We start from the raw sequence: 24,157 nt of genomic DNA, 5'->3' as shown, positions 1-24,157 counted from the left end.
GAAAGTTGAGATAGAGACAGACATAGAAGAGTATGGTGTTTATTGGTATCCTCTTTTGCATGGTCTGATGTATGTAGTAAGGCACAATATGAGGCAGAGACTTGTGTGAACTTCTCTCTGAGTGAGACATAGCCAAATGTCAGTGTGGGTAAGTCATCCATTGTCCCAAGGGCTAATGTCAGTGGCTGAGAGGGGGAATGCCACATGTGTCTGAATGACTAAGTACAACATAGATCATACCGTCCAAGAGCCAAGGGAGAAGGCAGGCTATTGTGAGAAATGGAATTGCTGAGGAAAGCTCCAACAGTGTTCTTGTACCTGTAGATCTGTGTTTGTGCGTGTTTGTATGTTTCTGCATCAAGTAATAACACTGATCAAGGTTGATGTAGGGGGCAAATAGCCATAGCTAATTACAACATGCACTCAGCAGCCCACCAGTGTATTTGAGAGAGTGGGTGTAGCTCTGCAGTTTCATGTGAAGCAAGGATGTCTATACAACACACACACACACACACACACACACACACACACACACACACACACACACACACACACACACACACACACACACACACACACACACACACACACACACACACACACACACAGCAATCCTCCAGACACCTGAAAAGTGCAGCCAGAGTTCTGTAGGGCCCCCAGGTCCCCAGCTCCATCTCTCTCTGAGGTAAAGTGGAGTCAAGGTAAACTGAGATTGATTCTCCTGGGCCAGAATCCTTCCATTCTGGCCGGATCAGCACTCTCACCCTTTTGGGCCCACTGACGGTGATGATTAATAACACACTCACACACCGACCTGCACGCACACACGCGCGCACATGCACACACACTCCATTACCCTTTGCACACAGATGGCCCGTCAGGTTGAAGGTTGATGGAGAATAACACTGCTGCGCTTCGCTACGTCATATAGATCCATTAGACCTAACCACCCCCTCTCTGCATCTGTATCCTTCATGTATCCTTCCATTGCTACTGATGCCATTCATCACTATGGACTTGTTAACAGACTCTTGTAAAGGCTAAAAGAGTCTGTTACCGTGGTCTTGAGTGATTCACGTAGCTCTCCCAACAGTAAGTATTTTTCTTTGATGTTAGAGTGTGTTTCTGTTAGTTAGTGTAGACTATGACAACCCTGAAGTGTACCAAGCGGTTTTTAATTTATGCACAATAAAACAGGCAAACATATAAAAAAAATAGTTAGTTACAATTGAAAACATTGAAGAAACCAACATACTGAATATTTCACTCAGTTATAGATGTACATCATCTTTAAACAAAACAGAGATATTACACCTTGAAAAGTACCACTTCGGGTTCTGGAGAAGGATGTTTGTGAAGCACTATCTCCATGTCCGTTACTATAACCCCAGACAGAATAAATTCATTAAGCCACACAGCCAAATCAACAATTGTGAACAAACAGTTTCAAAATTATGAATTCCAAAATTATAAAAACTATACAAAGTAGGGGAGACCAGTGGCAACTGTAACACCTTGAATTTCTCCACACAGAAATCAGAGAGAATGATTCAAAATCCCTCAGCACATGTCCATTTAGGTTCTCTCCCTGCTTGAAAAGCCAAATATCTCACTATTTTCACACTTTATTGGCAAATGTTTGTTTAGGGGTGAAAGTATTTGTTTTCCAGCAGCTGTATTTTTCTTATACTGTCCTGAGCATTAATGTCCAAGAATTCAAACTAGCATTATTTGCATTACTATATGTTGGCTCACCATTGACATGATTGACATGTGTCACTATTGTTTTCTTTTGTTAGGCACATGAGGTTTTGTCATGGCTGCTAGGGTTTGGGGTAATTGCAATGCAATGTTAAAATTACCCTGAGCCAAGAAGACAACTTATGAAAACAAGTGATTTTAACTTGGATAAGGTAAGTCATGTCAAAGGTAGCAGATTCATTACTTACCAACAACAGCTGCAAATTCCAATGAAACTATTATTAGCAAATAAGTTTTGTATCTGTTTTGAGTGACGTATTTGTTTAGTTTCATTGCACAAATGCTGGCTAGCACGTTTCTCACACTGGCTTTAAGCATGGAGGGAGCAGGCCTGCCATGGCAAGTGCAGGGGGAAGGAGTCGACATCATAGTGTGACAAATTCCCGTGATTTGTAAATGTTTTCAGTCCGAACAGCTAGGGTGATCGCTAAAATGGCTTTGAAAAAAGAAGATTGCAGCTAATAGGGAGAAGCATCTAACAAAGTAACTACATTATGGCATTCACTAATCATAAACTATTTACATACGGCATAATATAAATGTTGGTACATTTGTGGAGAAAAGTCTTACTTACTCAACTTTTAAAATAATTATACAAATAGTAACTAACATTGGATCCTATGTAAAGGGCCATATAAGTTGTAAAAATATATAATCTGGGCACTATCAGACTATTCAAGAGGTTTGGAGATGAACTGAATGGCCATGCACAGGGTGTTACTGTAAATATTGATTACTTACGTAGAATACGTATATTTATTGCAAAATCATTACATATGTCTGTGATAATACGATAATTTATCATGTTACTTGGGTTAATTTTAGGTGTTACATTTGACCCCTGCCACTGTTACAATTGCCCCTGACACAGGACTTTTCTGATTAAAATCTATGATGGGATCTGACCATCTTATGTACAGACATATAAATGGTATGAATGATTAGGAGACAAATGTTAGTTTCTGATATATAAAAATGACTGGCCTAGCTCAGGTTGTCTCTGAGGAATAGAGTAAAATATAAAAAGTGTTACAATTGCCCACGCTCTCCTCTATGACGACAGCTTAAGCATGATCTAGTTACATATTCCTGACCATTCTTTCTTTCAAATTTATCCAATCTACTTGCATGAACTCATTACTTCTTCGCAAAAACAAAGAAAATTATTATTTTTAACACTGACATTGAGTAAATGGACCTATGAAAGCTACAGAGACATATATATATGCTTCTAAATGAGCTCACTGTACAATAACATCAACAAAAAGCAAAAAAGATTGTACACTGATATCTCATCCATTGCTAACTGCTAAACTGACGCCAGCCCTGTAAGAGAAAGAAATATGGTCACATCTCTAAAATATCTACATTCTGATCGATAGCTGTCACAGGTAGATGGTTAAAAGCACTAGATCGGTTTAACAAAAGTCTAAAATTGGGTAGCTATTGAGTGACAGCTACCCTGGGTACGCTAAGCACGTGACTATCTAACGTTGAGCATAGTAGTTGGGTCAAATTCATCAGGCATCACTAAGGCCACCCCATTTGGGCTACGCTGTAGGACCCTAGCACAAGCAGATGAAGGGGAGTGGCTATACAGACACATCTGGTGCCCAAATTGATGACATATTGTGCAGCTGAGAGTCCAGTGGAGATGATTTCGGTTCAGTCAGTCATCCCGATGAGCCCTTCCCCGTTAGATAGTTTATGCTGGCTAGCCAGCAGCAGCAGCATGGCGCTAGTTACAACTTGTAAAAGAAAGTTGTGTTTATTTTGATGGGCGAGGGAGAAAGTAGTTGAAGGCTATTGGACCATATGGATGTCACAGTGATACAGTCCACTGCTCATTTGGGAGAGTTTGCGCTACAAGCCGGCAACACAACACGGGGCAGTGTTCTTCGCTCCCGCTTGCCGCAGTTAGGAGAAGGAAGTAGCTAGATAGTGTAGCTAATATCAAGACAGGATGACAGCTAAAGCACCGTAAATCTACAGTTTCGGCATTACGTCTCCATTATTTATTTATTTATTGTTATTATAAAAACTGAATGATTCTGAACACTCCCAAATCCCAACTTCGGCAGACAAGTTTTAAATTCTTGCTGAAGTTTCTAGCCACAAGCAAACTAGCTAGCTGGGAAGGGCTCATCAGGACAACTGACTGAACTGAATCCGTTTGTCTTCACTCGACTCTCAGCTGCGCGACATAAGTCAACAATTTGGGCACCAGGTATGTCCGTATAGCCTCTCTCTAGACGAAGCAGTTATTGGGCTACAGACCAGTGGAGTGGGAATGTGACCAACCATGCAAAACTGAACAGAGCGACAGAAAAAACACGTCAGATGAATTCATGCAAAGCAGTTAGGTGGTTTTCTTCCCCCAGAACAGACAGTTCTGGAATCAGATAATTCACAGGAAATCAAAGAGGGATCCATCCCATTCAGACAGCTCTTTAAGTTTTTATATATATATTTATATATATATTTTTAAATTTTTTAAAACTTTTTTCCATTCCTTCCATGAAAAAAACGAAATTCCAGTTGTCTCCATGTTTGAGAGTCAAGTCAGGATCTTGTTGTTTTTTGTTTTTCCGAAGTTGAACATTCCCAGTGAACCCCATCAGAGCACCTGAAGGAAAGTAAAGTGGGCATGTCCCTTTGACATCACTGTCTGGCTGTAATTTGATTGAATGGCAGCTGCCTAAGTGTCCCAGAGTAGGAGGGTCCTACATAAAATGTCACAAATTACATTAGAAACCACAAAGCAGAAAAAAATATGACATAGTCAAAGCGAGTGGAGTGGGGTTGTTGTCTGCACAAGGGTGTGTATCCCCGGTGCTGTAGCCCAACGAAGGGTTAATAGTCATCGTAAGTGTTAAGGTCCGTGAAGTATGCGTTGGTGTATGTTTTCCCAGCTAGCTGGGGGTTGAAGTACTTATTTCTTTCCTCCAGAATCAGGTTGTTCTTATTGAAAGCCTGTGAAGGACAGAGAGAGAATAGGAAGAGAGCGAGAGCAAGAGAGGGGAGATGGAGAGAGGAAGAGAGAGATGTGTCAGTGTCAACTGTATTGTAAGGATCAAATAATGATTCAGTCTAGATGGGAGAGTGCAAGGTAAAAGGAATACATCAAACAGAAAAATTAACCTTGGTAGCGTTTATGAGACGACAATATACAAATCAACAGGAGGTGCCTACATGAATAAAGCATTTCAATGAGCAAGGCCAAAGCACTAACAACAACAGGCTGGCAAAATGATAACCACTGAGCTGGTGCATTATGATGAGAAACCATATGTCCATTGATCTCCTCTCTAATGTCTCTACATCAGCAGCTTTCATGGCTTTCACATCTCCAAATCCCTGAGGACGAGTTCAATTTAAAAAAATATTAATCAAAGAAAAAAAAGTGAGTCAGAAAATAAGGAAGGGCCACAGGGTATCTCTGTAGTACCCTTCTCTGTGGTTCTATGGAGATACCATACATTTCTGTGAGTTAAGCACCCTGCGCTCAGTACAACCTCAGCAGTTTGCTAAATTGATGTGCGTGCGCCCCTCTGTCTTATTGTCTTGGCTAAGTGCATTCTGAAAGCCCCTGGAGGCGACATAATTCAGCACTTGATGATGCTGCGTTTGTTCTTGATTGATGGATCCGTATATCACCTGATAGGGTTGTGAGTGCTGAGCACAAACACACATAATATTATTCTGTCTCGATCACATTTAAATGGCTTGCACACAGAGGCGACAAACATAACTTAAAGATTGAATCATGTGTTATTGGTTGAGTCTAAAGTCAATTTCTATGTCTAAAATGGAACAAAATATACATTCTCAAAAGTCGAAATCTGTCTGAAACAGTAATTTCTTGTATCTCTGCCAGTGGCCCCATGGCTGCCCTCAACCATTAACCAGCTGTTCTCAGACTCCGTCTACTCTGCCTTTCTTCCTTAACTGTGCTTAATTGGCTAAAGAGTGATTAGGGAGTGTTTTTAGTGGAGTAAACAAAATCTGTTGAACAGTGGGGTGGCATTAGAGATAAAAAAGAAAGAGGACAGCTACGGAGAAAACAGAATGAGTTACGAGTTCCCTTTTCTCAATGGTAACCCATCATTAGAAAGCCAAACAGAGCTAATAAGACAGAGAAAGACAGAAAAGGGAAAAACAAACACATGCAAATGAGAAGAGTCAGAACATGGTGGACGTTTTAGAATGGAAAGAGATGAGTGGAAAATACACTGCCTTCTCACAAGTCTGTGGGTAGTCCTATGGCAGGGTGGGGGCAAATTTGGTCCTCAGGAGCCTCAATGTCTGCTTGTTTTCATCATTTCCTTCTGATCTAGACCTGAGAGACCAGGTGAGTGCACTCTCTGATCAATCAACCAATTGATCAATTAAGAACCTGACCAAAGTGAAGAGTGATAGAAGAGGGATGACCTATCCCTAACAGCACCAAAGCTACTGACTAACTGATTAAGTGCCAAAGAGAGAAGAGAAAACCAGCAGACATTACGGCTCTTGAAGACCGCAGTTGCCTTCCTCTTGCCCTATGGGATGAATATGAAATAATGGGATTTCCGAGCAATGAGAGAGAAACTGAGTCTACCCCAACCTGCCGCACACAGAAGCGCCACAGGAAGTGGGGGCGCGGTGGGGAGGAAGAGGAAGGAGGTTGCTGATAGGCTAGGAGGAGAGTCAAGAGGCGGGATGTTGTAGAGGTCAGTAGAAAGTTAGTAGAAAATCTCCAGGCCACGCATGGACACGGCCATGTTAGCAGACAGAGGCTGACGCATGCCGGGTTCGTCCAGGGTCAAGAGTACGGACACATCGGGCTGCGGGAGCAGAGGAACGGGCAACAGTCATCCTCACTGGAGCCACAATGGACGACTAAGTTCTACTGTACCCATTGAGGAAGACAGGTGGTCTGTGCTACTGTAGGTGCAGGGGACTACATGGTCATTCTATGCCCTCCATAAGAAAGGACACACTACTGAATCATCAAAAATGGCATTCTTTTAGCTACACTCACTGCCTTTGTCTCAACGGCGCTCTAGAGCAACATCTTTCCGAGCTCACCTGGATGATAAAGATATTATTTTAATCAAACAAAGAACGAAGCTTTAGGAATTATAGTGCCAGGTGTTCTTCTTTCTCCTACAATACAAAATGAAATGACAGAATCACTCTTCTCACTTTTAGAATATGTATATTCAGCTGTACAACCCAGCCATTAAAACAAGAGTAAAGACTGAGGAATAATAAGCTTTGAATTTTTCACTTAGCCAAACGAGCATTGTCCATATTCATGTTATCCTCTATCCGTAACTGCAAACTAGATCATGCTCACACACCAGACACTAATTACATGATAGATGGATACTTTTCAAATCTTTATTCTGCTATGGAAACTGCATTCTAGATCTGCGTCAGAGACTCCATTCACTTTAGATGGCGTGTCTGTTCAGTCATTTATAGGAGATGAATACTCTTCTGAAATCTAGCTCTCTGTCCACACGATATGCTAACTCACATAAAATAGTGTCTCAACTGCTTAACCCCCTGACTTCATAGAATTCTAAACTAAGTCTTTCCAAAACCAAGCCTTGTGTCAAGAGTAATCTCAGAGATAATATAACTAACTAATATTATTGATTTATTATTGAGTTAAACCAGGATGATCCACTGATATTAAACATCTCTTTTAGAATGAAGACCTGGAACCTATTCACTACATATAAGTAACTTACAGTATGCATATTGTGATGTATGTTGTTAGTAACTTATGAGAAAGCAGTGTATGGCTATATATGGCTATAGACACAGAACAGTGCAGTCACACAGAGTAGACGCAGGACCACACACAGACAAGTACAAAAAGCTACAGTACTATAGACCAGCCCAGAGGTATAGGTGAGCCTGGAATGTTCTAGAAGGCCACAGAGTGTGATAGTATACAAACCTTAATGGCCTCCACCGAGTCATATTTGTCCAGTTTGTTGATGTGGTTGGTGATGGAGGTGTTGAGTGGTGCTGCTGAGATGGGGTGGATGACCGTAGCATCGTGAGACTGCTGCTGGTAGCGCTGGCAGTAGGTGTACACTAGTAAAGTGACCAAACAACCCATGATAGAACTACTCAGGCCTACAGCAATCATATGGAACAGGTTGAAATCTGGAGAAGGGAAAAAGAGAGAGAAAATGTTTTCAATGGTCAAAATAAGTTGACTGCGCAATGATTGATGTCACGTTAATAAGTGTGGATGAATTCATTATTGATACCAACAAATAGCACACTATATTATGACACCTTCACACTACATCAAATATCAAACTACATTATCACACTACCACACTATCACACAACATTATTACACGATCACACTACATTATCACGCGAACACACTACATTATCACACTACATTATCATACTTTCACATTACATTAAATGTCACACTACATTACACTAGCACACTACATTATCGCATTACCAGACTACATTATCACACTTTCGTACTACATTAAATATCACACTACATTATCACACACACTACATTAAACACTACATTAAACCCATACACACTCATACCTCCGCATCTTCTCTCCTCCTGACTTGAACGAGCAATGGACACTTCTGTAAAAGAGAAAATTAAAAGAGATGCTGAACAGAAGAACACACTTGTTCCCTTGACAAAACGGTATAGATAATGTTGAGGTCTTTGAACATTATATTGAGAATGAACCAGAGGATGATAAAGCCCATCACTAGACACCTGAAGAGTTTTATGATAAGTACTGTATGATAATTAGTGTATCTGGCCTCATAACGGGAAATGAAGTACACAACCCTACTAACGACCCTTAATCGAGTGGCATTCCCATTAAAACAGATGAGTGATAAGGAACTAAAGACAAACTGGTGTTTCAGAAAGAAAGTGTACACTCAGAAAAAAAAGATGCTAGAACCTAAAAGGGTTCATCAGCTATCCCCATATGAGAACCATTTGAAGAACCCTTTTTTTGTTCCAGGTAGAGTCCCTTTTGTGTTCGAGGTAAAACTATTTGGGGTTCCTCTGTGTAAAGGGTTCTACATGGAACCCAAAAGAGTTCTACCTGGAACCAAAAAGGTTTCTATCTGGAACCAAAAAGGGTTATTTGGCTGCCCCCATAAGAGAACCCTTTTTGGTTCCAGATAGAAACCTTTTTGGTTCCAGGTAGAACTCTTTTGGAACCCTTTTTTCTAAGAGTGTACTCACACTTATCACCTAGCATTGGCTACTGTCATATCACTGGAGCAGTTTTGAAGAAATAATCATATTTTATTGGTTGCTAAGTGTTAGTTAGTCTAAAGCATTCTGCGGTATAAAATCTATCCGGCTCTGGTAGCTGGAGTAGCATTGTGTCCATTGATACTATGTCGAACACATCATTGTTGAAGACATCAATGGCTGTGTTTGACTGAGCCTCAGAACTCAGAGAGAGAGAAAGAGGTCTAATTATCCAGTGGTGTAGTAGAAATCAATGTTCTGGTGTGTCTCACATTACACACTGTCAATAAGGGAGACCCCTGTCTGGATACACATAAATACTATCTGGTCTATGCATGTGTGTGTGTGCGTGTATTTGTGTGAATGTGTGTGTATGTGTGTGAATGTGTGTGCGTGTGTGCATGCATAAATGTGTGTGTGTGTGTGTTTGTATGTGTGTGTGTTTATCAGTACGTATGTGTGTATTACCTGGTATAAAGTTGGAGTCAGGTGGGCAGGCCCTGGTCTCGGTGTGGTTTCCTGAACACTGGTTTCCAGTAGGGAACAGGATGTCACAGTGACGGACACGCAGCTGGGAGCCAGCACTGTCACACTGGGACCATTCAGACCAGTTAGACCAACTCTCTGGAGACAAAACATAACCACATCGGATTACTGGGCTGCTGAATACACATGCCAAGAGTCAAAGAGAAAACTGATGGTCTGTGTGATTGTGTGTGTGTGTGCATGCCTACGTGTGTGTATGTGTGTGTGTACCTGGACATGATTGTGTGTTACAGAGAGCCTCTTCAGTGTGCAGTCCCAGACAGATATCTCCTCCGTAAGCTGGTGGGGGGTTGTTGCAGGTGCGCGTCCTCATATAGTGTCCCCCTCCACACGTCACTGAACACTTAGACCAGCCAGACCAGCACGACCAGCTACCGTCCACTACACAGGAGGAGATAGCGGGAGGGGGGTGTTGAGGCAAGTACTTGTTGTTAAGTTGTTGAGAATTAGAGTCCATGTGTGTACTGTACAGTGTATGAGTGTGTGTGTGTGCCCATGTGTGTGTAATTGTGTTCCTATGTGTGTGACGTCTAGTGCTTGGCATCACACGAAGGGAGGAAAAACAAGAAGGACTTGATGGTTAATTTCCCTTTATTAATTAGTGGAGAGTATGGAGGGGGAGAGGAGATGAGGGGGTTGGTTTGAGTAGTTGGATGAAACAAAACATGCTAGCTGTCACATCTGAACTGGATCCAAACACGTTAACACACACACACACACACACACACACACACACACACACACACACACACACACACACACACACACACACACACACACACACACACACACACACACACACGGTGTGGCAGACAGAGGAAGGAGGAGAGGTCCTTCTGCTAATTAAACCAGTGTAAACATGGTAACAGAAAACGTCACCAGGAATCAAACAAGAGACCAAACAGACAAACACAACTTTAAAGAATACTGTAATGTCTCGATGTCAGGGCAAACGCAAAATCTCATTGTGCTGTTCTTGCTTTGTCCTAGAACTGTCCTTCGTCCTCGACGACATGTCAGGGAAGGACAAAACGTCAAACGAAAAAAGGCCTCTCAGTAAAGACTGAGAACAAAATCCTTTCACTTCATTTGAGGAGAAAAATCTCTTTTCAGGACCATTTCAGAATTGGTTTTAAACAGCTCAACCTGTAAGGCACTGGCTGTGTGGTAATTGAAGTTCCCTTGGTCTTTGTCATCTCTGTGTAATTTCTCTATGGTAAAATGACACATCAGTCGATTCTTGCCTGCACATGATGGATAGTCTCATCTCCATCAGCCGCTGCAGAAAACTAGGAAAGATTCATTTGTTTCAAAACCAGATGGACTTCAGACATCTCTCCCTCCCCCTCTCCCCCCTCTCCCTCCCTCTCCCTCCCTCTCTCTCCCTCTCTCTCCCTCTCTCTCTCTCTCTCTCTCTCTCTCTCTCTCTCTCTCTCTCTCTCTCTCTCTCTCTCTCTCTCTCCCCCTCTCCCTCTCCCTCTCTCTCTCCCTCTCCCTCTCTCTCCCTCTCTCTCTCCCTCTCCCTCCCTCTCTCTCTCTCTCCCTCCCTCCCTCTCGCTCTCCCTCTCTCTCTCCCTCTCCCTCTCCCTCTCTCTCCCTCTCCCTTCCTCTCCCTCCCTCTCCCTCTCTCTCAAAGACCCTGGCTTAACCAGCTGATGGATTATGTCTTGAGGCGCGGCCTACGTCAAAAATACTATCACACTTCAAGACGAGGGCTAATTTAAGCTAAATTACTATTCATTATTATTCACACTATGCAAAGTTGCACCATTCCTATGAAATCTCTTCGATTCAGGTGACTTGATAAGTCTCTATTGTCTACATCAATAGAACTGGAGGGTGACTGCTGCTCCTGCAATTCAAGCCCACAGAATAGCTGTATGTTTAGTTAGCTAGCTTAGAGCTATAGTAAATTCAAATTTTAAATCTTTACAAACAGCATTCCATCCTTTGTTAAACATTTTAATTGGTTCTACTCAATGACATTCCTAAGGGCTGTCAACTTAATGTGAATCGAGCATTCCATTTTTTGACATTTTAGCAAACATTCTTAACCAGAACAACTTACAGTAGTGAGTGCATAAATGGGAATCGAAGACTCAATCCTGGCACTGCAAGTACCATGCTCTACCAAGGTAGCCACACGGAACACACAGGTCTTATCCTGAAGTAACCCGGCAGTTCACTCCAGGTGAGTAAGTGTCAGAGGGGAAAGCTAAGAGCTGGCTACAGCGCCTTCAGAAAGTATTCACACCCCTTGATTTTTTCCCACATTTTGTTGTGTTACAGCCTGCATTTTAAATGTATTAAATGTAGATTTTTTTTAACACTTCCATACACACAATACCCCATAATGTGAAAGTGGAATGTTTTTCTAAATGTTTACAAATTAATTAAGAAAGAAAAGCTCAATTGTCGTGAGTCAACCCCTTTGTTATGGCAAGCCTAAATAGGTTCAGTACTAAAAATGTGCTTAACAAGTCACATAAATTGCATGGACTGAGTGTGCAATAATAGTACAACATGATTTTTGAACGACTACCTCATATCTGTACCCCACACATACACTCTGTAAGATCCCTCAGTTGAGCAGTGAATTTTAAACACAGATTCAACCACAAAGACCAGGGAGGTTTTGGCATGCCTAGCAAAGAAGGGCACCTATTGGCAGATGGGAAGAAGAAAAAAAGATGACATTGAATATCCCTTTGAGATTGTTGAAGTTATTAATTGCCCTTTGGATGGTGTATCAATACACCCAGTCACTACAAAGATACAGGCAAATCCAATACAACACATTATTGAGTACCACTCTCCATATTTTCAAGTATAGTGGTGGCTGCATCATGTTATGGGTATGCTTGTAATCGTTAAGGCCTTGGGACTTTTACAGGATAAAAAATAAACGGAATGAAGATAGGCACAGGCACAATCCTAGAGGAAAACCTGATTCAGTCTGCTTTCTGCCAGACAACCTAAAACACAAGGCCTAACCTACACTGGAGTTGCTTACCAAGAAGACAGTGAATGTTCCTGAGTTACAGTTTTTAATTAAATCTTCTTAAAAATATATTGGAAGACCTGAAAATGGTTGTCTCACAATGATCAACAACCAATTTGACAGAGCTTGAAGAATTTAGAAAATAATACATTGGAAAATGTAGTGTAATCCAGGTGTGAAAAGCTCTTAGAGACTTACAGAGAAAGACTCACAGTTACAATTGCTGCTAAAGCTGCTTCTACAACATATTTACGAAGGGGTGTGAATACTTATGTAAATGAGATATTTCTGTATTTCATTTGAGATACATTAGCAAAAGTCCTAAAAACATGTTTCCACTTTGTCATTATGGGGTATTGTGTGTTGATGGATGAGACATCTATTTAATAAATTTTGAATTCTGGCTGTAGCACATCAAATTGTGCAATAAGTCAAGTGGTATGAATACGTTCTGAAGGCACCGTAGCATTAGCAGTTAAACCCTCAAGGTAACTGGGATGATGGATCTTCAATCAACTCAAAGAGCATCAGTGAGAATGTGGTAGGTCAGCAACTCAATGCTCCCCATTCATAGCCTCATTCATGATGAGACAGACAGGTTCTCTCCAGTGAATAAATTAACAGCTAAAATCCCAGCTTTGGTTCTGTGTCAGCACATACAGTATTATGATGGATAGTTGTTGTTGAAGCCGTTATCAGACAACGGTCAAGCTGTTAGCGAGATGCTAACTTTGCACTCCTTTCAAATAAGACTGATTAATAATGATTTGAAACAAACTCCTTGTTGTGTGTTTGTGTCTGGTGTGTGGTGTGTGTGTGTGTGTGTGTGATGCCATGTGTTCTCTTTAATTAAGAAGCTAAGCAGGAGGATTTCCATTTAGATAGCACATTTCCTTCTACAGTCACTATGAACACTAATTTAATTACAATTGCTTCCTTTCCGTTCGCCCTCAGGTAGAAGACTGGAGAAACAGACGCATTGTCTTCTTTGGCTTCTCACAACAGAGATTGAGACTTGCACACAAACGCACAAGTTAGTGCATGCAAGAGTGCATGTGCACGCACACACGCACACAGCTCCCCGTAGCTAGCGGTATAATTGCCTTGAAATGTAATTACAGTCTTACACGCTGTGGGGATTGTGTCTCTGATTCCAGCTGTAAATTTGTGTCTTCGTCACACCTCCTGACTTAAACACATTCCTATTGTGTAGTTTTGTGCTTCATTATACTCATTATGAGGATATTTATTCTAATTTCTTTATTTCTTTATTCATTTCTCATGGATGTCATATTACTGAAGCTTTTGTGTTTTCACTCTGTGTGTAAATGAAAAGCACTCTACAAATGCAATTTATTATTGTAATTATTCATATTATTATAGGGTTGTGTGTGTGGATGTAGAGTAAGTGTGTACTGTGTCTCACCTGGAAACAGAGTCGTGTGTGTATGTGTATGTGTATGTACAGGTAACTGCCAAAATAAAGGGAACACTTGATCAAATGAAGGATACTAAGTATATTGAAAGTAGTTGCTTCCACACAGGTGTGGTTCCTGAGTTAATTAAGCAATTAACATCCCATCATGTTTAGGGCCATGTGTAAAAATGCCCAGTGGCCCATCATTTGGGCTACCATGTCTAGAAGCAATAGTTTCTAACTATTTTGCTTTGCTCTGAGACAAGCATGGGGACTGGTCTTGATAAATCAATGAGATTTTTTATTTTGACTGAATCTCTGTTTGGGTATTGGTTAGACTACAATTATACAATTAGGGTGTAGACATGTTATGTTCTTAGTGTAACCTTTATTTAACAAGGCAAGTCAGTTAAGAACAAATTCTTATTTACAAGGACAGCCTACTCCTTCCTCACCGTCAGGGAATTGAACCCCGGTCTCCCGCGTGCCCGCACGACATGGGGATTCTTTAGCGAAAGAGCTCAGTACTGTACTCCCAACTGTCACATTGTACAGCAACATATTTTCCATTCCAACCTAACGGAAACCCAGAGGGTTTTTCATTATTCTTGGAATAGAAACACCATAATATTAATCAAATTAATCCCGAACTCTAAAAGTAATTGGAAAGGTAGATACAAATAGTTTTTGACACGGTGGTTACAATAAAGAATGTAAACAAGATGTTGTGTTTATATTTACAGTAGTGATAGACAGCTGGTGGCATTTTGAAAACAGGTTTTCAAACACTTGTAGCCTGATTAGCAGGACAATAGACACTTTATAGCCCAGCTACTGTAGGTGTGAACATCCCCCTTCCTGCAAAAAATGACATTGCGACCAAAGAGTGAGACAAAAGGGACATTGTTTTCATCAAGCCAGCTTCTTTCTATGGTGTTACCTGTTCCAGGGTTAGGACTGTAACCACCAGCTTCTTTCTATGGTGCTACCCGTTCCAGGGTTAGGGCCGTAACCACGAGAGGACTTGAAAATGAGCCGGAGCTGATAGGATCACCAAAACTAAAGGTATTTTGGTTTCAGTGCATTTTCTTTAATATATATACAGTATATATATTGCCTATCAATGTGTAAGCATACTATGTAATACATTCGATGTTTAAATAAAGGTTAAATAAAAATGAAAATTCTAAAAATGATTGTGTACCAAAAACGTGAATGTGTTTTGTACACAGTATTTGTGTATTGGAGTCACTTTTAATTCTTAATTGATCTACAGTTTCTATCATAGGCCACTATAATCGATGGGGACTCAGGGCGGTACCATTCTGCTCATCTGATGAAGGTGCACATGGATCAGATTCAAACGTTGAAGACCAAGATCAAGTCATTGAAGGCAGACCAGCAGAAAGAGAAACCTTATCTGAGGGCAGAGATACGGGCGACAGCTGGTCCAGAGCCAGGTGGCATTGGTGGAGAGTCAGGCGGAGAATGACGCGTTGAAGAGGGCGAGGAACGAGATGGAGTCACAATCCATGCCAGGTACACCTGTGAGCTCTGGAGCTCCACCTCTGACAGGCAGAGTCAACATACCTGGTGGGTTCATCAGGTCGTCGGTTCACCCTGACATTTCCATTCCTCTCTGACAACAGAACTTGACCAACTGCTCACCAGGCACAGCAAGGGGTGTCCGGACAATTATGCTCTTCTACTATAGCCTAATAAACGTATTTCTTCAAAACGCTTTAAATGCTTTATTATCCAAATGTAAAAGCATATACTGTACAGTACTGAATTTCTTCATCAGCATCTTAATGACTTATTTAATAAAATAATGATACAAATACTCTTTCAAAATGCAGATGTTAAATTAGTTATGGATCCCGAACAAATTACTATGGGAATAAATATCACTGAATTACAGAAATATTGGAACAAAGTTGTGTAATGAAGGGAAACAAATTGTTGCTTACTGTAAAATACTCTTTCAAACACACATGGTTACATTGTATAGCACCAACATGGCTATTAGCAGGTAGCTGGACAATAGAGGGTAGGGGAAGAATTATATTGTCAAATATATTTCTGAGGTTGGCCGTGATTAGTTGCAATTTCAGTTTAATCCACCAGAAAAGACAAAACAAATAACACAACAAAACGTATTATTATTAGGATCAGATAGGATCACCACTTTATTTTAAGAATGTGAAATGTCAGAATAAAGGTAGAGAGAATTATTTATTTCAGCTTTTATTTCTTTCATCACATTCCCAGTGGGTCAGAAGTTTACATACACTCAATTAGTATTTGGTAGCTTTGCCTTTAAATTGTTTAACTTGGGTTAAATCTTTTGAGTAGCCTTCCACAAGCTTCCCACAATACATTGGGTGAATTTTGGCCCATTCCTCCTGACAGAGCTGATGTAACAGAGTCAGGTTTGTAGGTCTCCTTGCTTGCACATGCTTTTTCAGTTCTGCACACAATTTTTCTATAGGACTGAGGTCAGGGCTTTGTGATGGCCACTCCAGTACCTTGACTTTGTTGTCCTTAAGTCATTTTGCCACAACTTTGGAAGTATGCTTGGGGTCAATGTCCATTTGGAAGACCCATTTGCGGCCAAGCTTTAACTTCCTGACTGATGTCTTGAGATGTTGCTTCAATTTATTCACATAATTTTCCTCCCTCATGAAGCCATCTATTCTGTGAAGTGCACCAGTCCCTCCTGCAGCAAAGGACCCCACAACATGAGGTTGCCACCCGCTTGCTTCACGGTTAGGATGGTGTTCTTTGGCTTGCAAGCCTCCCCCTTTTTCCTCCAAACATAACGATGGTCATTATGGCCAAACAGTTCTATTTTTGTTTCATCAGTCCAGAGGACATTATTCCAAAAAGTACGATCTTTGTCCCCATGTGCAGTTGCAAACAGTAGTCCGGCTTTTTTATGGCGGTTTTGGAGCAGTGGCTTCTACCTTGCTGAGCGGCCTTTCAGGTTATGTTGTTATAGGACCTGTTTTACTGTGGATATAGATACTTTTGTACCCGTTTCCTCCAGCATCTTCACAGGGTCCTATGTTATTATTCTGGGATTGATTTGCACTTTTTGCACCAAAGAACGTTCATCTCTAGGAGACAGAATAAATATCTTTCCTGAGCGGTATGATGGCTGCATGGTCCCATGGTGTTTATACTTGCGTACTATTGTTTGTACAGATGAACGTGGTACCTTCAGGCGTTTGGAAATTTCTCACAAGGATGAACCAGACTTGTGGAGGTCTACAATATTTTTTCAGAGGTCTTGGCTGATTTCTTTTGATTTTTCCATGATGTCAAGCAAAGAGGCACTGCGTTTGAATGTAGGCCTTAAAATACATCCACAGGTACACCTCCAATTGACTCAAATGATGTCAATTAGCCTATCAAAAGCTTCTAAAGCCATGACATCATTTTCTGGAATTTTCCAAGCTGTTTAAAGGCACAGTCAACTTAGTGTATGTAAACTTCTGACCCACTGGAATTGTGATACAGTGAATTATACATGAGATAATCTGTCTGTAAACAATTGTTGGAAAAATTACTTGTTTCATGCACAAAGTAGATGTTCTAACCGACTTGCCAAAACTATAGTTTGTTAACAAAACATTTGTGCCGTGGTTGAAAAACGAGTTTTAGTGACTCCAATCTAAATGTATTTAAACTTCTGACTTAACTGTATATATATTTTATCCCCGTCTCCGCAGGTAGCCTTTTGCCTTTTGGTAAGCCGTCATTGTAAATAAGAATTTGTTCTTAACTGACTTGCCTTGGTAAATAAAGGTTAAATAAAATAAAATAAAATCCAGAAAATGCCTTTGATGACTTTGATGACAAAGGTTGATGACAAAATGTACCTACAAAGGACTGCCATGCAACCTTCGTGTTTAAGTGAGCACATCACAAGTCAAGGTGAGTCCAAAAATGTCTTGAATGCTGCATAAATCATGTAATATGCAAAGGAGATATGTATACTGTAGCTAAGAAAGTAATACTAAGTGTATGGTGTGTCGTAAGCTGTTAGTAGCCCATGTGCCTCACCCTAATAATTTGGCCTATTTTCACCTCTTAATTTCCCGTAGCCTATAACCTGTTTTTGAGAAATGTCATCTAATAATATGAGCTTTCATTGTCTGCTTATATGCCCCTTTATCCTACGGTTCTGACTTGGTGTACAGGGAGAATACTGCCAGAGCAGCCCATGTTCTGTATTCTGTCATTGTACATTTCTACGACTACGTCCATCGTCGCTCACTCATTAATGTTTTAATCGAAATTACGGAATGCCTCTTATCCGCTCATCGTTCCCTTATGCCATAGTTTGTACATCTCAATTGTCAGTAGGAAACCACAGTCAGCCAAATCAGCAATGTTTTTGAAAAAGGCAGTAAACGAGGCTGAATTAACTGTTTGGCTGCTCGACAAGGCTCCGCTGATAGCCAGGTGTAGCGGTGGTAAGGATTGGGATGAAAAGAAAGCTCTGCTGTTGGGACAGCTTTATGTCGGCCCTAACAGTTTGTGGGCACTGTTTGTCGCCGTTATAGCGCAATTCATGTATTGTTTAGTGTCTTTGCTGGCATGCATCTAGGAATGTTGTTTTGAGTTTGCCCCACCAAGATTTACATGCTATAATCGCCACTGCTTATATTCATTATAATGCCATTATCGCTTATGTGCTGAGTTTCACTATTTATCAAGAAGCTGTTAATGTGTTCCAATAGTTGTAACAAAGGCACCCCACAAATTAAATGTATTAACACTTGAATTGGTGTTTTGTGTTTATTTTTTTTTACATATAGCCTACAATAACAAGCTAATGAAAATGCTATTGTGTTATTTGAAATACAATTACCCAAGTCCATGAACACAACCTAATTATTAATTTGTGATAGCATATATGAAATGTATTAATTACAATGTTAGAATGTTTCAGTCAGAATTAGTGTTGGAAAAAGTAGCCAATTGTCATAGTTGAGTAAAAGTAAAGATTCCTTAATAGAAAATGACTCAAGTAAAAGTGAAAATCACCCAGTAAAATACGACTTGAGAAAACATCTAAAAGTATTTGGTTAATATATTTCAGTATCCCAAGTAAATGTAATTGCTAAACTTAACTTAAGTATTGGGGCAGCAGGTAGCCAAGTGGTTAGAGCATTGGACTAGGAACCGAAAGGTTGCAAGATCAAATCCCCGAGCTGACAAGGTCAAATCTGTAGTTCTGCTCCTGCACAAGGCAGTTAACCTACTGTTCCTAGGCCATCAATGAAAATAAGAATCTGTTCTTAACTGACTTGCCTAGTTAAATAAAAGTAGAAATCATATCAAATTCCTTATAGTAAGCAAACCAGACAGCATCATTTTATTATTTGATTCGATTTTTAACGACTAGCCAGGAGCACACTCCAACACTACAACATCATTTACAAACGAAGCACGAGTGTTTAGTGAGTCCGCCAGATCAGAAGCAGTACCAGGGATGTGACCAGGGATGTTCCCTATTTTTTATTTTTTATTTGGGGGGGTGGATCAGCTTTAATATGGCAGATAGACTGTAGCTTCCATCAATGTAATTGTCTGCATCATTTCCAACCCCCATATACAGTGCATTCGGAAAGTATTTTATTACGTTACACCATCTAACATGGTTTCTGGTGGATTCAAATGAAATGGCAACCAACTTTCTATGGCTTCTTTAAAAAATATTTTTTAGATAATTTCATTTTCAAATAACCAATGTTCTCTTGATAAGTGTGTGAATTGGACCGTTTTACTGTCCTGCTAAGTATTACGAATGTACTTTTGGGTGACAGGGAAAATGTATGGAGTAAAAAGTACATTATTTTCTTCAGGAATGTAATGAACTAATAGTAGCTTGAAGAGGGACCGTCTATGCCCGGCAGTTCTACTGTTAAAGGGTGTGTGTGTGTGTGTGTGTGTGTGTGTGTATCAGTCACCAGATCTCAACCCAGTTGAAGACTTTTGGGAGATCCTTGAGCATTGCATGAGACAGCGTTCAACAAAACACCAAATTATGGAATTTCTCGTGGAAGAATGGTGTCGCATCCCTCCAATAGAGTTCCAGGCACTTGTAGAATTGATGCCAAGGTGCATTGATGCTGTTCTGGCTCGTGGTGGCCCAACACTATTAAGACACTATGTTGGTGTTGCCTTTATTTTTGCAGTTACCTGTATGTTCACACGTGTATCTCTATACCTCACCTGGGCAGGGTGTGACATTACACTCCTGGTACTCCTGAGCAGGTCCCAGGCAGGTCTGTCCTCCATGGCGTGGTTCAGGGGAGGTACAGGTCCGTTTACGGCTACGTATCCCTCGGCTGCAGTCTCTACTGCACTGAGACCAGGAGCTCCAGGATGTCCAGCCTCCGTTCACAGTGTGGCCAGAGATTTTACCCGACAGCAGCAGCTCTCCTAGTGGAGAGCAAGACGAGAGAGGGGGGTCAGGATGGAGCTGGGTGGGACAAATGGACTTACTTACTGAGAATTAAGAAATACATCACATTTTGTCCATTTGGAATATGTATTGAAGCTAAGAATTTATAATAATAGAACCAAGAGTTTTTGGTGACCAAAAAAACTGAATCCCTAGAGCAAGACATCTATATGACTCATACATAGGCTACAAGACGGAGAGGCTAAAGAGCTCTCCACAGTGATTTCAAAGTCTACGCAAAAGGAGCTACCAATCTCCGTTTGTGCCACTTTGAGTGTGTGTGTGTGTGTGTGAGGTGTCTGACATACACTGAAGCTTAAAGTACATCAGTCTCAGTCTGTGCTGCACGCACGTGCACACACACACACACACACACACACACACACACACACACACACACACACACACACACACACACACACACACACACACACACACACACACACACACACACACACACACACACACACACACACACACACACACTACAGCAGGTCCCCTAAAAAAGTTACCTTGACCTCTACAGCTCTTTAGTTGAGCGCGTTCACAACATGCTTGCTGAGAGCTACTGAGATCCTCTAATTCATGCAACTCTACGAGCATTTGACTACTGTATGATCCCTCATCTGACATGAGTTGACGGAGAAATCTAAATGAAATATGAAACTATAATTTCTATTAAGCTTCAATTACCGCATTCATTCATCATCAGAGGCTGTGAAGATGTCCCTTTCAGAGTGAGCCTGTCTGGCTGCTCTTTGTGCGAGACAGAGGAGTGAGATCAGGTCTTTGTGTGAATGATAATCACTCGAAACTAAATTACAGCGTTCGCTCCCAAACACTCCAGTGATGATTCACTCAATCAACCCACCCTGCTATTATCAACCGTCTGAGCCACAACAATGAAACCATTTCTCTCTCTTTTCCTGCCCTTTTCTCTTTTCTCTCTGTGACCTTCCTTTGTCTCTTTATCTCTACGTCTTGGAAATGTTCTTAGCCTCTATTTCTCTCCCTCTATTTTTCTGATTGACCATCCAGTTCCCCTGCTGTTGGGTGCTTTGTATTCTCCCTGCAGCCCTTTAGTAGAGAGACTAGAGTGTTTACCTATCACACGTACAGTCCTGACCTCTTCATAACTACACACAACCTTGGGAGTCAACATGTCCGCACGCACACACATGCATGCGCGCAGACACACATACACAGACACGCACGCACAAACACTCTCTCTACCTCACCCTGAGTTGGCAGGAGCACTGACAGGTCCTCTGAGGCCCCCTGCTTTTTATTGATTCTGAACAGGTAGTGGCACGGACAGCCCTGCCTGCCACAGTGACCTGCACTCTTTATCAAGCCCTCTGCTCGGTCGGGTAGAGGTACACACACACACACTCGCTCACACACACACACACAACACACACAACCACACATAACACACAACACACAACATGCACACACACACACTTGAGGTGAGATCAGAAATCCCAGTCCGCCCAGTTGCTAAAACAAAACAGCGGCCTTTCTTCCCTTTTAAATGAGGAGAGTACTGTAGTTCCATTGATCTCTGTATCCACCATGTACAGTGGAGATAATGAGAAGCCACGCTCTCAGAATGCAGGGGCACCGTGCAATACAACCCCCTATCAGCTTCCAGACTAGGACAGAAGAATAGAGTTAGCAACATGATGTCTTTAGACTGTAAAAGTACAAATACTGAGTGTCCCACACACATTCACACACACTTGAGATGAGATCAGAAACTCTCCACAGGGGTGAGAGGTCTGGTGTGTGTGTATGTGTGTGTGTATGTCAGTGGAGGCTGGTGGGAGGAGCTATAGGAGGATGGGCTCATTGTAATGGTTGTAATGGAATTCATGGAACGGTATCAAACACATCAAACATATGGAAACTACAATGACCCCTTCCTCTTATAGCTCCTCCCACCAGCCTCTACTAGAGTGTGTGTGTGTGTGTGTGTTTGTGTGTGTGTGTGCCCCTGTGTGTGTGTGCCCCTGTGTGTGTGTGTGCCCCTGTGTGTGTGTGTGCATCTGGGTGTGCGAGTGTGTAAATCAGAAAATGAGCAGCTCTGGTGGATTACACCAGCTCTGGTGAGTTACGCCACAGCGCTGTTACAGTTTTCCCAGAGCTGTCATCTGGTTTGTCAAATACTCGCCTTGGGGAGAGATTCGAGAGCTGCTTAGTGTGTGTGTGTGTGTGTGTTCTTACATCGCTTATTAAAAGTTAGTGAGAGGGCAATTAAAACTCCCACCCTGAAGGGAAAGGGGATCAGAGAGAAGAGACACATACGTATACACACACACACACACACACACACACACACACACACACACACACACACACACACACACACACACACACACACACACACACACACACACACACACACACACACACACACACACACACACACACACACACACACACACACACAATATAACTAACACCCAGTGATGAGGGCTAATTACCAGGGGACTTTGTATTTACTTTTGTCTGAGGTCGACAGAGGTAAGACAGGTACAAGGAAGTGACTTTGTAAAGAGTTTTTTTGTATAGAGGTTAACAGATCTATTATCCATCTGCTGAGACAGAGTGTTCTAATGAAAGACTGCTTTATCTCAGATCAATTGTAGATGTGTGAGTTATTTAACATGTAATCCTGGTTTAGTGTACGTATGATTAAGGGATTGAAGTCCCAATAGTCAAGTGTAGCCGGAGAGAAACAGAGGGGGTGAAAGAGCATCCTGACTGGTTGCATAACTGCCTGGTATGGTAACTGCTCAGCCTCTGACCGCAAGGCACTACAGAGGGTATTGCGTGCGGCTCAGTACATCACTGTGCCAAGCTTCCTGCCATCCTGGACCTCTATACCAGGCGGTGTCAGAGGAAGGCCCTAAAAATTGTCAAAGACTCCAGCCACCCTAGTCATAGACTGTTCTCTCTGCTACCGCACGGCTAGCGGTACCGGAGTGCCAAGTTTAGGTCCAAGAGGATTCTAAACAGCTTCTACCCCCAAGCCATAAGACTCCTGAACATCTAATTAAATGGCTACCCAGACTATTTGCATTGCCCCTCTCCCCCTCTTTTCACCACTGCTACTCTCTGTTGTCATCTATGCATAAGTCCACCTACATGTAAATACTAACAGGTGCCCCCGTACATTGACTTTGTACCGTTACCGGCTGTATTTATTTTATTAAAAAAATATATATTTTACCCTTATTTTACCAGGTAAGTTGACTTAGAACACATTCTAATTTACAGTAACGACCTGGGGAATAGTTACATGGGAGAGGAGGGGGGATAAAAGAGCCAATTGTAAACTGGAGATGAGTAGGTGGGCATGATGGTATGAAGACCAGATTGGCGATTTAGCCACAACACCGGGATCTTTAGTGACCACAGAGAGTCAGGACACCTGTTTAACGTCCCATCCGAAGGACGGTAAAGAGCCTCACTATTGTTATTTTACTGCTGCTCTTTAATTATTTGTTACTTTCATTTGTTTCATTTTTTTAGGTATTTTTCTTAAAACTCCATTGCTGGTTAAGGGTTTGTAAGTAATCATTTTACTGTAAGGTCTACACCTGCTGTATTCGGCGCATGTGACAAATACAATTTGATTTGATTTGAATTGGAACACGAACTGCCAGCCAGTCCTAATCTACCAACATCAGT

The 24,157-nt window shown here is 41.5% G+C and overlaps 1 protein-coding gene across 2 annotated transcripts in view; it reads right to left on the bottom strand.

Moving 5' to 3' along the window:
- Positions 1-1,156: 1,156 nt before the first annotated feature.
- Positions 1,157-24,157, bottom strand: part of sema5a (sema domain, seven thrombospondin repeats (type 1 and type 1-like), transmembrane domain (TM) and short cytoplasmic domain, (semaphorin) 5A) — a 209,735-nt gene continuing 186,734 nt past the window's right edge. For both annotated transcript variants that reach the window (XM_064949247.1, XM_064949248.1), the window contains exons 17-22: positions 20,230-20,439; positions 9,776-9,946; positions 9,488-9,643; positions 8,341-8,385; positions 7,715-7,926; positions 1,157-4,734 (exon numbers count right to left, since the gene is read on the bottom strand). In XM_064949247.1, the coding sequence (XP_064805319.1) occupies positions 4,615-4,734; positions 7,715-7,926; positions 8,341-8,385; positions 9,488-9,643; positions 9,776-9,946; positions 20,230-20,439 (914 nt within the window). In that variant the 3' untranslated portion in view covers positions 1,157-4,614. The remainder of the gene's footprint in view (positions 4,735-7,714; positions 7,927-8,340; positions 8,386-9,487; positions 9,644-9,775; positions 9,947-20,229; positions 20,440-24,157) is intronic.

The sequence above is a fragment of the Oncorhynchus masou genome, chromosome 30, assembly GCF_036934945.1.
Source record: "Oncorhynchus masou masou isolate Uvic2021 chromosome 30, UVic_Omas_1.1, whole genome shotgun sequence".
Classification (NCBI taxonomy): Eukaryota; Metazoa; Chordata; class Actinopteri; order Salmoniformes; family Salmonidae; genus Oncorhynchus; species Oncorhynchus masou.
The sequence above is the reverse complement of the archived record's forward strand: the minus strand, read 5'-3'. Positions and strand labels throughout refer to the sequence as shown.